Source organism: Amphiura filiformis, chromosome 16, assembly GCF_039555335.1.
Source record: "Amphiura filiformis chromosome 16, Afil_fr2py, whole genome shotgun sequence".
Classification (NCBI taxonomy): Eukaryota; Metazoa; Echinodermata; class Ophiuroidea; order Amphilepidida; family Amphiuridae; genus Amphiura; species Amphiura filiformis.
This window is the reverse complement of record NC_092643.1, coordinates 35,747,346-35,765,443: the sequence shown is the minus strand read 5'-3', so window position 1 is coordinate 35,765,443 and position 18,098 is coordinate 35,747,346. Positions and strand designations below refer to the sequence as shown.

Here is an 18,098-nt window from a genome sequence, read left to right as displayed (position 1 = left end):
GCGCAGATTAGCGTGACGTCAAATGACGACATCTCAGGTGAGTTCTCAAAGACTTATGGGATTTACCGTTAAGGTCAATTCCCTTCACACGGTAGAAGGATGTAACACTCTTAAACCCATGAGAACTACCTGCCGATTGGCCAAAAAGAAGTTTTCATTATCGATTAGACCAATCAGCAACATTGTTAGAATAATTTCACCACACAAAAAATAGGGGTAAATTATTTGCAAAGCTCCATTTTGATTGGTGATTAAAGTGAAGATATGACGTAATTGACCAATCAGAGGCAATGTTAGATTGGCAGGTAGTGCTCATGGGGTTAAAACGATCTACTCATTTTTATATTGCTTGCTTACATATTTCTAAATAGTTTAAACACGTTGCCATCTTTTTAGGAATATTCCCATTGCTATATGTTCGTCACTGACTGTAGTAACCGCAGTATATGTGTTAACCAATGTGGCGTACTTTACCGCCTTATCATCAGAACAATTACTGGCTTCACCAGCTGTAGCTTCGGTAAGTAAAATAATACGAACGAATAATCACACGCAATACACAATACAAATATTACATACCTGATACAGCGACTTTATGGTCTAAAATTCATCCGAAAACTCTTTCTGTGATTATTTTCTCATCTTTGCTTCGTTTTTTGCCTAAATGTCTGTTCCAAAGTCTCGTATTATTATCATTTTTTGATATTGGTCTTATTTTTGAGATATAACCCATGTAAGGCAACAGAATGAACTTTTTAAAATTCACACACGCCAATCTGCACAAAATGATACCTAAAAAGACCAAATAAGAGAATGTGAAAACCCTTTCTGGAGCCGCATCTTGCTCTTTACAATGAGCATACTGCTCACCTACAGATGCTGTATTTTATTGAGTTATCATGTATACATAAATTGTCAATGTAGGGAGCAAATAAACATTGAAATAATGACCATTGAAGTTAAAATTGGTCACATTTGTCACTTTGATCGAAGCTCCTAGGAGAATGCGACAACTCTCACAACGTGAACATCTGTTAAGTCCACCTACCTTTGAAAAGTTTGACCGACCGAAATCCATTCATCGGACGAAAAAATCCACATTTTACCAACTAAATCGGAGCCATTCGACCACGAGGTTCTTATGAGATCATTGCTTCCACAGATTGCTCCGCTCATACAGATAAGCGTCGCGTAGGCATGCGTAACTGCACGTTAACCAATTGTGCAACTACCCAACGCGACACTTGTCTGCCACACTGACTCCAACAAAGAGTTTCTCTCCTTTGTAAACACAGGGAAATAGTTGAATAAAATCCATCAAAAGATGCAGAAGGGGTTTACAAATCTGGATTTTCTTTGCTTGTATTTATATTAAAAGTAAAAAACATTTCATATATATCAAAAACACCCTCAATTCCTCAAGAAACAGACACCCGCGTTAAAAAGTAAAACTCAACCCAAAAGGGGTGTTTTGAAGGCCTTTAGTTAATAACGGTATAATAAATCATACAATGTAACTCATCGCTGTTTGATCGTAATTTAAAAAACCCATTTCAATTTTTAAATCACAGCTTTAAGGGGGTACTACACCCCTGCCCAATTTTGTGCCTATTTTTGCATTTTTCGCAAAAACTAAAGCGCATTGGGGACAAGTAAGATATGTATATTATAGGGGCAAGGACTACAACTACTGCACTGGAAAAATTATTTCAGCACAGACAACAGTTGTGGAGTTACAGTCAAAAATGAGGGTAAACCAATATTTGATCAATAAATCAATAACTACTTGCTTTGAGTTGCTGAATTTTCAGTACAGTAGTTGTAGTCCTTGCCCTATAATATACATATCTTACTTGTCACCACAATGTGCTAGGCAATTTTGCGAAAAATGCAAAATAGGCACAAATTGGCCAGGGGTGTAGTACCCCTTAAAAGAATCTATATAATATTCTTGTTTAACATACGAACAGGACTTTGCCAGGATTACTATCGGTGACTGGGCCTGGATTGCACAGATACTCGTTGCGCTATCCTGCCTTAGCAGTAGAATTACTGCTACATTTGCTACGGCCAGGTAAGTAATGATACATACATGGTGCCTGGAAATGAACTGCGGGTCATTCAATGTGGTTGCATTGGCTACTCTGGTAGGCACAGGACGACCAAGCTGGTCACACAAGTGTTCAATCGAGTTGAGGTCTGGGCTGATGGCAGGCCATTTCATTCTCTCTACTTCCATATCCTGTATGTAATCGTTAATTACTCTGGCTCTATGGGGCAAGCGTTCTCATCTTGGAGGATTGCATTAGGTCCCAGATTGCGATGATATGGGATTGCAGCTTGCTGCACGGAATAATGGTCAATTTGACACATTCTGTTTGAGACCCCCCTGCATTCACAAGACCTATAGGCTACTCAGCCGTGAAAAATGTTTTTTTGCGGTCGCGGGCAAGTTGGTGAGATAACCCTGGCCTTATTTGGCATTAAGCCTTATGATAATTTGTTGTCACTTGTATTTTGCAGAACTACCTTCGTGAGCGCAAGGGAAGGCCTCACTCCTGAAATACTGGCAATGATAAGTATACGACGACTAACGCCAGTGCCCGCCATTATTGCGCTGGTAAGAGTAACTTTATTTAACTTTATTTTAAAAAAAAACCTCATTACACGTTTAAGCTTGTTGCCCGAATCTGCGTATTCCAAGCATGCATGAATTGACCATGCCTATAACTAGCACTTTCCTGTCGTTGACGGAGTGAACATCGATAGCTTTCGTTATTTCATAATGCATGATATCGATTTGGTTCACCCGATCAACAGCAGTAAATGTCATAGCTTCAAAACACCTGTAGCCTTGCTTCGGCAGATATCTCGGTTAGGAATATATATATTTTTACTCGTATAATAGCCAATGACTATTGACCTTTCCAGGCCCTATCTCGAAAAAACAAATGCCTGTACGGGGCAAATATTGAAATTGTACACAATTTTTTCCAGGAAATAAGGTAAATAGATGCATATCGCAGTTTTTGATTAACTAAGTTGTCGCGGTATTTTGAGCCAGATATCCCTGTTCTTACTTTCTTTTTGCAAACAGCATGTGCTTACCATGGTAATGATGCCATTCACTGACATATACGCGCTTCTTACCTACCTGAGTTTCTCCCACTCGCTGTTCACGATCGTTGGTATCGGTATAGTCCCATATTGGAGATGGAAATATCCTAATCTGGAGCGACCATATAAGGTAGGAAGAGAAGACAACGAAGAAGAAGAAGAAGAAGAAGAAGAAGAGGAGGAGGAGGAGGAGGAAGAGGAGGAGGTGGATGAAGAGAAAGAAGATGGTTGAAGATCAGTAGCGTAGCCAGCGGGGGGGGGGGCAAAAATGGAAGAAAAAGTGCCCCTCCGACAAAAAATGAAAGAGAAAATCAGGAGGGCAAAGGAAAAGAAAAGGGCAAGGAGCCCTTTTCTAGCAAAATTCAGGGCCAAAATAGTGTAAAATACAAATTTTTTCGCGCTACGCGCACATTGTAACAATAAAGCCCTTTTTACCCGGATAATGGGCGAAAATAGTGTAAAATACCATTTTTTACGCACATCATCCCAGTAACTTCAGTAAGGCCCTTTTCGGGAAGCTCGAAGACATACAGTCTCTATGTATTGTATGATGCAACTGCAATTTTTTTCGTCTGTGCCCCAAAAATGTTATTTTGCCCCCCTGACCAAGAAAGCTGGCTACGCCCCTGTTGAAGATGGAGCAAGTGATAATGATTATGGTGATGATGATGTTATTTTTAGAACTGCAAAGTATGATACCTACCTAAATTGCAACAAAATTGAAGCAACACCTAAAATCTTTTCAAACTTGGTACTTTTCAGGTTCCAATTATTTTTCCAATCTTGTTCATCGCGTATACCCTGCTCGTCGCATGTCTATCATTATACAAAGCACCGAGGGATTGTGGGATAGGAATCGGTATGATGATTGTGGGAGTTGTAGTTTACTTCATTTTTGTATATTGGAAGAACAAGCCAGCATGGTTCAACAATGCTTTGAGTAAGTTATAATTTGTATCACTATAATAGTAAGATGTATTGGGCTCTTTTTTATCCAGAAAATAGATGCACATTCCGGCCCTATAGAGGAGTTCGGATTTTCGAACTTTTGGCCAGTCACGATTGTTAGAAATCCAGACTTTCAAAGTGTCCATCTGCGAAAATCACAAATCCTTAAATTGAGATGCTTTTTGCCCAATTCCGTGATTTATCATTCATTTGAATGCATTGTCAAGCTTTTTCAATTCTATTGGTAACTATATTTCCAGATGTTCCAGCAAACTTTGAAATCCAGGCATTTCTTTGAAAGTTAATAATCCTATAACCCTTGTACCTTCATCTCAAAACGAGATTCTGCCCGCAAAATGCGTAGTATGTGTGCGTACGCGTGCTTTGATTACCGCGTACCCTTTACAAGAGCCATTTGGCGCGTTGCTAGAAAAATGCGAGATATAAAAAAGCGTTTTCAGGGACAATCTCGTTGTGGTAGCAAGATGGCGGATCAGTGCAAAGGGCGAATAGAGGGTGTGCAGTGTGCACTTATTGTTTGGAATAGCCCATTAGAAGTGTCAAGCATACCGCGGAATCAGGGCATGTTGTGTATGGGGATCGACGCTAAGTCAGATACCGCATCAGCTGAATTCGAGTACGCTTAGAGGGCATATACATGAAAAATTCCAATCTGTGTGTTTATTAATCTAAGGTGTCAAGTATCACATTTGATTTGGACGATAACAGGCTTTCGGGCTCGATATCTCCGTCGTTTCTCAAGCAATGTTTACAAATGAGATGTCAAATTAAAGCACCATAATATTTTTCTAATATTTGCTTTATCGATTGAAAATTAACAGAGGCGGCTTATAAAACTTGGTAGTTGCGTTAGATATATCATCATCATCATCATCATCAGCCCATGTCATCCCACTGCTGGGTAAAAGCCTCTCCCAAAGTTAGATATATCACATACGCAAAAATACCACATATACATGTACACATTGTAGATCAATTCAAATAATTATTAATCATTCTATCCTTTTGCAGCTCATACGACGAAGTTTTTACAAAAGTTGTTCATGGTTGTTCACCAGGAAAAACTCACGTATTAAAGCCATATTATAACATTTTCAAACAAAATAGATTAGCATTTATTTGCCATAAAATGTTGGCTTTTACTGTCAGATATATCCCCTTTTATTTTTGAGCCGAACAACTACGGCAAAGCAAAGAAAATTGGAATTTACTACCAGCAAACATGTCGCCAATACGTACCACTCCTTCGGTCATGTTGTGGTACGACCCTTTGTTGTGTATATCACGGTCCCGCACGCCGGGTACGTACTGTGTGTTATGAACATCGTGTATGCGTTCGACTAATAATTCCATCGTAATAATAAAGCGCCGGTTCCGGCGTTTTATTCAAAATCTCGGATTTTGACAAAACTACAGCACCTAGAGTCTTGATTTTTGCAGGGTATATTGGTTTAATAAAGTACAATTTAATCGTGTAAAAAGGAATTTTAAAAATTCAGTGAGGGCGTCTTCCTCAGCAAATGCTATAATATGGCTTTAAGTGAAGCCAGCAAATCATCAGCACAGACTGACAGAAAAGACTCAAATTCATTAAGTGAATTTAGCAAATCATCCGTCTCTCTTCAGCAGTGTCTTAGTTATAAAATAATATTTTCCCAAAATGATGTTCCATATTATTCCCGGAGCATGCACTTGGAAAGTGTTTTTAAGCATCTAGCCTGTATCTCAAATTATGTGGGAGCCCTGGTTGAGTTAGAGTTGATTGAACACATAATAGAGTTAATATTCATGATAAGTATTTTGATATTACATTCGCATCATAGACCAATCATGGTTCATATCGTGTTGCATATCAATGAACAGCTAATGTATTCCCCTTTACAATAACACCACTTTTGAAATAAACACCTTTTTCACGACTGAGTACAAGTCTTGTGAATGTAGTGGGGTCTCAAACAGAATGCCTCATTTCAAATGTTTAGTTTTAGTTTTGGTTTTGGTTTTGGTCACGAGGTTTCCTATTGTCCTGCCTAACCACTTGAATCATAAGATATCGAACTCATTGTTTCTACCTATTGTTAAAAACTGAACATTTGTAACAGTCAGTTTCGGTTTTGGTTTCAGTTTCTTATAAGTGGTGTGAAGAACAAAATTATTTAGTTTGAAGTTACCTACTCTAAGTATACAAAAGAAATGTTTAAATTTCGCAGTGCAATATTCACGAGGAGAGAAATCGAGCATGGTAATCTACATTGAAAGACGTGGTTTACAAAATCGAATAAGCCTGGGCTATTTCACCTGTGAACAAATGAAGAGCTTATTTCCAAACCGTGTTAAGTCCACCCACCTTCAAGATTGAGATTTTGATGAAAATGGGTAGTGAGTAACTAGGGCTATCCAGCAATGTGTGTGTTTTTTCCCAAAATCAGTCAAGTTCCGAAATATTGACGCACAAAGTATCGATTTTTTTCCAAAACGTGTTAAGTCCAAACCAGTTTGGTAGCAAACTGTGTTAAGTCCACGAACACTGGCCTTGTGGGCAGCTTGTAGGCAAGTAGCACGGCATAGGGCTTCCAATAGTTCTGCATGATTGATAACACTGCCTTGTCTGAATTTGGTCTTCATAAAAAGTTATTGTTGTTGTTGGGGGGGGGGTTATATTAATAGGCCTAGTTTGTATGGGATTTCTTAAATATTTGATAGATACCTCCAGAAAGACATGAACAGGGTGGGAAGGGGGAGAGGGAGATGTTGTGATGGTAGGATTAATGTTAGAGGATGGTGGTAGAGTTTTGATATTATTATTTTGTATGATTATCAAAATGTGCTACTAAATTTAAGGTATAATTTTAAGGTATAAGAAAAATTAGGACTTAAAGACTTAAAAACGTACGACTGTCAATATGAGATTAGGAGGGCAGCATGGGGGAGGGGGAAATTGTGAAAATGTGATAAAACAAGTGGATATTTCAGGTCATCACTTATTGTCAGTGAAGTGATGTTTATTCAGTTCTGAGAAATGCAATACAACTAAGTTTTGAAATTTGAACTGTTTTAAACGTCGAATTTTGGTAAAAAAATGGGCGGGAGGAGAGGGTTCGAGATGCAGGGTGTTTTGGGCAAAATTGGGTTTTATAGTAGAGAGAATCACATTTTGTATGTTTTTAATAAATTTGTTATCTTTTAAGACTAGTTTGAGAAAAATATCGTTAATTCTGTGTTACAGATACTATGTTTTGTGTCTAAATGTGTTAAGTCCATGCCAGAAATTGCGTTTTGTGTCAAAACGTGTTAAGTCCATGCTATTTTAAGAACAAATTAATTCATTAAATAAAGTCTAAAGTCTCTAGATTTTAACTTAACGTGTTTTTATGGTCCTGTATGTGTCACCTTCACTTCACTGTAATTTTATAGAAATGGAACTTTTTTTCATTGCCATAAAGAAAATTCCTGATTTTCTCCAAAGTGAATCTTGTGGACTTAACACGGTTTGGAAATAAGCTCTTCAAATATAGACCATCGAAATATTTGCATTCGACGTTACAAAAGGGGCCACTATTGTAATTGTATAGGTGCTATAAACAAAATCGATTCATGTCCTTAATCCCATGTACCAGAATCGATGGAAGGCCATTATATGACCTCTAATAACCTAATGACTTTTTGAAGCAATTTTTACTGCAAAAAGTAGAAGATAGAGGGAAGAAGAGATTGTGGGTGTGTGTGGGGGAGTGTGTGGGGGGAGATAAGGGGGTAAGGACAGGGAGAAAGAGAAACAGATGGGAGAGAGCATTACTTGGAAGTGAAAAGAGAAGGGGGAGGAGAGCTCGAGATAGAAGAGATATCGAATGTAGGGGAGGAGGGGGGAAAGAGACACTTAGGGAAGAGGTGGTTATATAGGTGGGGGAGAAGGGAGCCCCCTCTTAAAGAGGTATGGGTTGTTTTTACCAGGTATAATAAACTAATTCATAATCAAATCATCTCCATGCATCATTTATGTTTCATACAAACAAACAAACAAACCAAGCCCCCACCCCACCCCATCCTTCAATATACGCGCATGTATATGATTTCACTAGGCCTAGAACTCGTGAGTGTAATATGCCACCTTCGACAGAGAGCATCAACTGTCGTCCGCGGGATAGATTTCCGATATCAATCATGATAATAATTATGTTAGCACAATAGGATATTGTATACTTCTGGTTATATACCCTATACTGTGTCCTCCCAGCATAATAGTGTTATGATTGCAGACCAGATCTGCTCTACTTTTTAATCCCTTGATTTTTGGTTTCTGAACAAAAGAGAAACCAAAACTTAAGATTTGAAATGAGGGACTGTATGTACCAAACTGACCGTTATTCTGCGCAGTAAGCGCAATCTGGGACCTAATGCAATCTTCCAAGATGACAACGCTCGCCCCACAGAGTCAGGGTAATCAACAACTACCTACAGAATAAGGGAGTAGAGAGAATGGAATGCATTGGCTTGCCATCAGCCCATATCTCAACCCACTTGACAACTTGTGGGACCATGCAACATGGTCGTGTTGTGCGTGCCAAGTAGCCAATGCAACCATAGTGAATACCATGCGACGAATCCTGCTTGAAGAATGAAATGCCATTCTACAGTAACGTGTGAACGTGGCCAGAATGGTGAGCAGCATGAGGAGCAGATGTCAGACTCTTGTGGCTGAGTTATGGCTTTTCCACCCACTCTGGAGGTTAGTGACTACTATACTAGTGTTGTTTGAGCACATAACAATAGTGAATTTGGCACATTCTGTTTGAGACCCCACTTCATTCACAAGATGTGTTCTCAGGCGTGAAAAAGGTGATTGTTTCAAATATGGTGTCATTGTAAAGGGGAATAAAGTAGTTAAGTATGGATATACAACACGATATGAACATGTCACAAATAATCTGAGATATAACATATTGATGTTTGAAAAAACTTTCCAAATTTTTGTTTGTTGAGTGGTTTATATACTTGTATATACCACGGTGGATATCATGCTCATGTAAAAAGTATGGACTCTTTATAAACATTTAGTGCCTCCTAAACAAGTATTTTGTGATCTACCCTAAGACAATAAAGTTATGATTTGCTTATTATTATGTAAAATATTCTTATGAAATAATATTAACTAGGGCTATGTATTTTCATACCATACCATATCGTATGCTGGTGAAGAAAATAAAGTATTTGGGGTTTTTTTAAACTGAATTTGAGCCCAATTATCCCGGCAAATTATACACTTCGCAGACTGGAGAAGACCGCCTACATTTGTTTAATTTGGCTACATAAAGCTACAATTTTACCCGAATGGAGCTATTCAATCGCACCGTACGAAAGGAATCAGTTAACGACACAAACGAAATAAATAAGTCGACCATCAAAGACCATAGCAAAATCATGTGATTGATTGGGAGGGAGCAAAAGTTATCAACAAAGGCTCTTGCAAGCAAACCAGATGGATCAGAGAAGCTATGTGGATCACAAAACGGGGGACAACGTCATCAACCGCGATGAAGGGACATACTCACTGAATCATGTATACGATCAGATATTGCAAAGAACTGAACACTCCTCTGGAGATGAGAGTAGGTTCATCATATTACTGACGAAGTCTTCCGATCGCTGATGCGCATGTGTATTTATTTGGTGGTCATTTGAGTAGACCCATCCATAACACGCGCGGCAGATGCAGTATTTTATCTGATGAACAGAGAATAAAACTTGTTCAGTTTAATTTGAAGTGTTCAGTCAGAAATGTACAACATTCTTACAGTATATAACACAGCAGCGATGTCAACCCTACAAAACCCAAAGCCTAAATGCAAAAGATTGTTATTAATTTCACTATGCTGATAACACCAAAGTCGTATTCTTTTTTAATAATCATCTTTGTTTGTTACCACCAAGTTAGTCAATAAGCTGTAAAACTTATTTAATTTCAATATTTGAATTAAATTTTTCGTTGTCGAGGGTTGACAGTCAGAAAGACAAAGGATTCCTTTGTGAGTTAAGGCCTTCTGATTGTCAACCCTCGATATATGTTTTTTTGGGGCAATAAGTTTAATCATGCACAAAAAAGAGAAAAATAAAAAGTAATGAAGACAAAAATATGAAAACAAAGGTGTGCTTGCATTCAACTTTCGTTGTGCAATATTTTGATGGTTAGCCAGCAAACACAAAACGTTTTCGACATCATTCGCAAAAGGTTATAAAAGGTTGTCAGAAAACGTTTAAATGTCTTGTTATATAAAGGGTACATTAATGGTATATAACGTTTTCATAACATTAAAAGCATTTGTTGATAATCTATTGTCCAGCAAATACAAATGTTTTACAGAAAACGTTTAAATGTCGGGTTATATAAAAGGTATAAAAACGTTTTAATAACATTCCAAAAACATTTTTGAAAACTTGATACAAAACATTCTAAATAGAATATTATTTTGGGGTTGAAAAAATATTTTGCAGACATGTTTTCCCAAAATATTTGCAATAACGTTTCAAAAACTTTTTCATTAGCTTTATATAACCCGACATTTAAATGTTATTAAAACGTTTACAATTACAATTCAAAACATTTAAAAACTATTGTTGTAGTGTGTGTTCATAGAAAACGTTTTAAAACGTTTTCCTGACCTTTATATAACCCGACATTTTAATGTTATCAAAACGTTTTTACCTAAACCAAAACCAAAAATATAACTTACCCGGTATTTAAAACGTTTTTAAAATGTTTTTGTGTTTGCTGGGTAGGCACTCTTGATACCCCTGTCATCTTGCGCTCATAATTTAAGTACTTTTAAGATACGGAGTTGGAATTTAAGAGACAATTACCAGAAGGACGAATAAATAATATCTGAAAATGACATTGTTTCATTGTACCATTACAAAATGCGGTTCGTTTTCTACATGTAATCTTTTTATTAGACACCTTGTATGTTTTAACTAGAGCGATAACCGCACCATAGCTGAACCATGTGGCTTCGGCAGTATATTGTGGTAGGCCTATACCACTGTCACCCGGAGTCTGTAATGGACAAACGCACAGCGCATGCGCGAGCCGGCAATTTCAAGAAACTCAAAAGTCCCACTCAGGATGTAAACAATGTCACCGTAAATCTAGACACTGCTATGAAATTTTGATCTACAATTTTATTAGAAAGGCAATCATATAAAAATAAGTTAATATTTATATAATGTACATCCATATGTATGCGTGTGACATTTCATTTGGCTTGGTTTGAAAATTAAATGTAGAAATTAAACATTTTACTTACCGGAGTCATATCAAAAATTGGACGAAAATTTCCTCGTAATTTTGCTGTTAAAAAGCACACCAATAATTATCTCTTCCAAATGCAATTTTGTATTTGGGGACCTGAAAACGGGAAATAAGATTAAGAAGGATGTTTTCTTCCAATTTAGCGTTGCAACAAGGAATTGGATCAGTAAAAGTGAAGTTCGAAAGCAAAATGTACCCATGTATCATTTCAAGCTGAACCTGACTCTCGGTCATGCTGAGCCCGTACCGGGATGTGCGCCGTCGGAAATGTAAACAAAATAAACAAAAAACCCGCGAAAATCAAAATATTAAAAGTTTAGAGTAGAGCTTCTCTGCAAGAATTTGTGAATCGTGAGTGCATCCAATTCGCATAATTCAATTTTAACCGGACCCAGCCAGCCTAGGCTTGAATCTGGTGCTTCATTTTGGTTGATATTTTAATAGGGCCTTCATAGTCATAGCCTAGCCTAGGCTAGGCTACATGCGTATACTTAAGTATAAGCTTACTAATATTTTAAAGCTGACCTACCCTACGTCTTGGAGGCGAGAAGCTCTTACTAGTCGTAGCCCAGTCGATGAGAACAGTACATCTACATCTATTTGCCGTGATGCCTGTTCAGCAACAAGACAAGTAGGCCTGGAGCTGTGTGTGTGTTTTAATAATTATTTCAGCTGTAATAATTAACTATAACTATAATATAGCTAAAATAATAGCTTCTCAAATTATCATGAGAACTCAATAGGCACACAATGACCGTGAACTGCGTCGGCGTACAACGACCACACATGCTTAGGGTAGTGCTGCATTTCCGGTGCGTGCACAAGCGATCGCGCAATCGTGTCATTCCTCTAAACTTGCAACATTACGCAGTGCATGCAGTACATACTCTCATGATCGAAAAATTATTATTTTAGCTATTATAGAAGTAGTCAAGTTAGCACATCAATAGATAAAGGTGTTCGACTATGGTGCGAGAGGTTGCGGGTTCGAACCCTGGCAGTGCCTAGTACGCTCTCGTTTCAAAATTGAGTTAGCTTGAAATTCAAGGAACTTACTGCTAATTGTCTCTTTGTAATCCGTACAAAACTTGGGGAGCTGATCCTGGACCTGGTTGTGACAGGTTATTTATCTAGGGTGTACACTCTTGTAAATGGAATGATGTGGGGCCGGAATGGTCAGCGACAGCCTGTAAAGTGTGCTGAGGCTTGTGGATCAACGTCTAGGCATTGGCCGCCGTTTTGCCTGTGCGTAACGCATTATAAATCACTGCGCTTTTTTTTTTACGCCTGCGAGGTACGCAATCTCTGTCCGGCTTGGTTTCTCCTGCTATGCTATGGCTATGCTAAAATAAAAAGGCCCAGATACATAGCATAGGGTAGTAGCCGAGCTTCAGTAGACGGTCAGTCTACTCTGAAGTACAAAGTACCGACGCGGACGCACACACTGTACCGACTTTGAAAGTACACATGGGTCACTCCATATGAAATCAAGGAGGCGTCCCACCCGACCCCCTCAGATTTGCTTTATATTTTAGTCATATGTTGTACCTGTAAAAATATTAAAAACCTGCAAATTTGAGGTCTGTAGCTCTTACGGAATTTCTGTGGCAGCCATTTAGAGTAGGGGGGGGCCTAAATTTGGACCCAAAAGTTGCCCTTTAGATAAATTTCATCTTTGGGAGTCTGTGCCTTCTTTATAAAATGAGAGGGAGGTCTGAAACTTTGTATACACACTAACTGCATGCCCAATTTGTCAAAAAATAAAAAATAAAAATTTTCTGTAATTGCGCGTTGTGTCACGGGGTCATTAAATATGCAAGAAAAAATGTAATGTTTTGTAAACTGGCAAGTTTAGCCCCCCCTAAATTCACATTTTTTGTCAGACTAATTATTTTTTGTTATCACTGATGCTATATATAGGATAAATACAATGCATATCCAAAAAATTGAGGTCACAACTCATTTACATTTGGAACAGCGCCCTCACGAAGATGAAATTTATTGCAAATTCAACATTTTCAGGGGCCCAAAGTCGATGTGGTCCACCTTCAAAATTTATAAAACATCACTTTTATATAACTACTAGTCTTAAATTACAACTTTGCTAAGTTCCAGTAATTGTATAGGTTGACTTCATATAAAACGACAAGCCCAAAGTTGACCATTTTCTATATGATTGCATGTACTGCAAATGTGGCGAATTTGGAAGGCTTAAAAGTCAAATTGGCCCCAATATTGAAAATAAAATGGAAATAAAAGTAAATAGGGCCAATAACTACGCATCTAGTCATTTAATTTCAATATTGTGGCCATTTTGACTTTCCAAAAATTTAGAAAATTTAGTGTGCCTAAAAATGCTCCCCACCCCTCTCGACCTGCCAAAAATCGCTTGGCTGCCCCATTTCGGCCTGCCAAAAAATCTTTGCCCTGGCCCCCCTTTGCACATGCCAACTTGTGGAGATATCTCAATTTACAAACCTTTTTATACTCTTAATTTAAAGGTATATGGTATGGGGGAGGGTAAAATTGGGGGTGGGTAAGAATTTTTTGACCAGCTGAAAAGGAGGAGCAAGCAATTTTTGGCAAGCTGAGAGCGGGAATGCAGGCAAGAAATTTTTGGAACACATTCATGGGGCTATGTGTACGAGTGCAATATTATATACCGTGTGTAAATTGCCAAATGTTCACAAGGGAGCTATTGCACTTGCCACTTCTGGCACTGAGCAGTCAACATAATTATCAGACTAAAACACTATTACCATATTCATTCCATTAAGCGCCCAGTGCGCTTAACAAAGTCATTTTGCGTGGGCGCTTATTTTTTATCTGGTTTACCTGGGGTATTAGAGACAAATTGGCGTATAGGTTATAAAAGGGTCCTGAGACGTTCTAGTAGCTTTTCTGATGCAGAAAATGTATTGCAAGTTTACTTAGTTCTTCAGCTATTTCACTGTATCGACGTCTATCTGTCACTGACTTCAACATTAATGGTACCCTATAGCAAATTGAAAATACCCTGGGTAGGCGCTTATTGGGGCATGGGCGCTTATTGGAATGAATACGGCAAGCCATTGCAGGATCTGTTGGTGTTGGTGTGCATTATTTCACCTGCATATAAATTGTGTTTTTAAAAGTAAACACATGACATGGCATGCTACATAATAAATACTCAATAGACACTATGATATGAGCTTTTCATCATTTAATGAAGCTTAAAGTTAACCAATGAACAATTTCTACATGTTAAAAAACATTCACTGACTCAATACATACTCAGGTCAAAGTTGGACATGTTGAAAATTGAGTTTCTATATGTACCATTACTAACTTGCTCAGTACATACACTTTCTGATGTTGAATCCCAGGTCTCTTAAATCAGCCCTTGCCGTTTGAGGCGAGCGATCGCTCTCGCTTCTAGGGAGCGATTTTCCACTCGTCATAGACACTAAATATCACTCGCTGCGAATCTCCCAATATCAGCCATCGAATCAGTCAATTTAGCATTTAATCGCTTCTGTGCCCCCTCAAAGCGAAGAAAGTCACAAATTTTAACATAAATACCGTTTTAAGACCAAAAACTACTTGATTTTACCTAAATAAATTATACCGTTATTTGTGAAAATTCGACCACTCGCCTAGCGTCATGCTAGCGAGTGATTAACCACTCGCCTTTAAAATCTAGACGGCAAGGCCTGTTAAATATTTGGTTGCAAAGTTATGAACCTTTATATGTGACCGTACACCACGAATGAGCCGTAAATGTCCTCAATTGTATTCTGAGTTACAGTGTAAAATAGGCATGAAGGTCGTATTCATAGGTACCTCAATTGGGTGCTACGTGTACCTCATTTAATGAGATACACGTAGCACCAAATTGAAATACCTATGAATATGACCTTCATGCCCATTTTACACTGTAACTCAGAATACAATTGAGGACATTTACGGCTTATTCGTGGTGTACGGTCACATATGTCCATTTTCTATGCTTTTAATGGTTTTTCTCCTCACTTATACCTCGGTTTCATGATTGCCGACTTTAGCCTGATTGGATCAGATCTGGTCACATTATAATAGGAATTTTTGTTTTAACTATCCTCTACCGTGTGATAGATGACAGGCAGGTCCAATGTTTGGTAGTGGATGCCGGGCTACGATAAAAATATTGGACCTGTCTGTTGTCTATCATAGGTAGAGGAAAGTAAAAACAAAAATGTCTAACGTTTATTCTCATTCTTAGTCACTTAAATATTATTCTAATAACTGTAAATTATTTTTTAAGCAAAAACAAAGTTACCGTCATGAATACTGAAAATGAACGAAACTTGTTTATAACTTCACATATTCTGTTGCGAGTACTCCTAGCGCGTTTGCGTATCTAGTGTGTTCTGCCATAATTTTGAAAAGTCAAGATCTTCAATCAAAGGTACACCACAGATGATATAGGTATCTACAAGGATTTTCTGCAGCTGCATCTTTTCTCCTGAACCTGTAGCACAATAACAAGAATAATATTTTTTAGATAGTAAAAGACAACCAAACTCACACAAAACTTAAGCTTAGTGTTCATAAACAGTTTGGGCACTCTACAGTACCTTGCAATGTCAGCCTCAGGCTTTCACACTGCCCAATTTGGCGCTGTTTACATAGTAAACAGAAAGTGGAGTTCTGGTTAGATAATGGAATCACATGATCATCACATCGTCACATCATTGCTCGAACAAGCTGCATACATAGCATTGCATGACGCATGCATAACTTGTAAATGGTTCTATGGGATGATCAGCACACTGTTGGTCAGTGCAGAAAGTTTTGGGCAATGTGATATACTGATAAACAATCTGGACAAATTTAACAAAATGCTCATGCCATTGCCAAGCTTTTTATATTGAGGGCTTAAAGGAGTATTTTGTGATCCTAGCATCCTCTTTTTATGACATTTTTCAGTACATATCCACGAAAAAAGCCTATTCCCAAAATTTCAGTTGATTCCGATTTTGCGTTTGCGAGTTATGCATGATTATGTGTATTACACTGCTCCATAGACAATGCGTTGTAATTTCGTTCTGGTGCACCAGAACGATATTCAAATTTCACGATATCTTTGCAAAACGAATTAATCTGCAAGAAATATTTTGTACATAAACATTATGTAGCCAGAGGTTTCCAGTGATATAAAAATCTCAACTTTTTTTGAGAAAAGTGGGGGGGATGAGGCTGTGGATCACGAAATGCCCCTTTAAAGCCAGTAACCATCTATGTCAACAATTATATGTTACTCATTTCGGCAACAAATGGGTGGTTAGGCCGAGTAAAAAAAAATACATGTTTCTCGTCCGCGCCCTCCTCCGTTTTTGAAGATTTTTCAAATTTCTTTTTATTTTGTAAACTTTCAGTTATAACTTGTTGAAAAAGATGTTTCAGAAGTTGAAACTTTTTTTACAGCTTTGTAAATGCATAGTACATAATTTAAGAAGAGTTTTGTGACCACTAGAGGGGCCTATTTCTCAAAACAATAAAATAAAAAGGGCCTCCTCCTTTTTCTCAGATATCAATCTGTATGTCGAATACCCAAAATATGGTGCCAAATACAGGTATTTAGCATCGTTTTCCAATAAAAAATAAATAAAATAAAAAGCCCCTCATCCTCCTAATTTTTAAAAACTCGGACAAGAAACATATTTTTATTTTTACTTGGCCTTAATCCTGCCCTTAATAAATGTACATAACTTTTGGGTAAATGCATGGTCACTTGCATCTAACAAACTGTAGTGAGATAGAGAGCCATGATAATGATCATCTATTTAGTACTCCAGAAAGACATTGTGGTTGATGCAATGGACCATATTTACTTGACTCACCATGTAGTGTGTCACTGTTTCTGACCATCGTGCATAGGATCCACAGGCTGGGTAGGTTCAGGCAGGTAGTGGACTGAATTGGTCAGCTGGCATGTGCAGTGGCTTACATATTTCACAACCCAGTCAACCCTGTTTTCCACACTGTAACAAATTACGGTACCGGTAATTGTTTTTAATCAGGACTTTTTTCTTAAAGTATTTATCAAAGACAATCCCACTAATTATAATTGTATATACATTTGCATTGTGCAAGTTTTTAATATCACAGTAGCTTTTAGAACTATAAATGTGAAATCAAATTTTTACTAGTCTGCACCAAGGGTGAAAATAAATGGGCTATGGGCCTTATTTCAGGCCTGTTATTTTAAATTTTCACCCTTGATCTGCACAAACACTAAACTGCTCCCAGGCATTGTATTCAGTTTCACATTTGTTGCAGTTTTGCTCTCAAAGTTTAATACTGAAATAAATACATGCCCTCAACACTTAGACATTCATGTTACATTTTAAAAGTGTAATTGTCAAAAAAGGTTAAGATACCTATAAAATGAATATTGTTCGTATCCTACAGCAATATTTCGGAAATCTTTGTAGTACTGAGCCTTCTTCCAAGGACTCGCCAACATCTGTCAGTACATCCCACCAGGGAACTGATCCCACACACTGCACATGTTGCAGACTCATGCTTCATCATCTTCTTCCCTGATCACTCTAACCGCTGCAGAAACAAAGTAATATATATGATATAAATTCCTTTAAAAGGAAAGCCAGCCTCAATGTAGAAGAGGTCTTGTAATTAGTTTTGGTCAATGTGAAAGGCATTTTTAGGATCACGCTTACATCTACAT

At 37.8% G+C, this 18,098-nt stretch overlaps 1 protein-coding gene across 1 annotated transcript in view; it reads left to right on the top strand.

Annotated features, from left to right (window-relative positions):
• Positions 1-5,556, top strand: part of LOC140135924 (cystine/glutamate transporter-like) — a 41,584-nt gene extending 36,028 nt beyond the window's left edge. Inside the window, exons 5-10 of the mRNA XM_072157598.1 lie at positions 397-520; positions 1,971-2,074; positions 2,524-2,620; positions 3,098-3,247; positions 3,880-4,057; positions 5,098-5,556. Coding sequence (XP_072013699.1) covers positions 397-520; positions 1,971-2,074; positions 2,524-2,620; positions 3,098-3,247; positions 3,880-4,057; positions 5,098-5,162 — 718 coding nt within the window. The 3' untranslated portion in view covers positions 5,163-5,556. The remainder of the gene's footprint in view (positions 1-396; positions 521-1,970; positions 2,075-2,523; positions 2,621-3,097; positions 3,248-3,879; positions 4,058-5,097) is intronic.
• Positions 5,557-18,098: the final 12,542 nt, after the last annotated feature.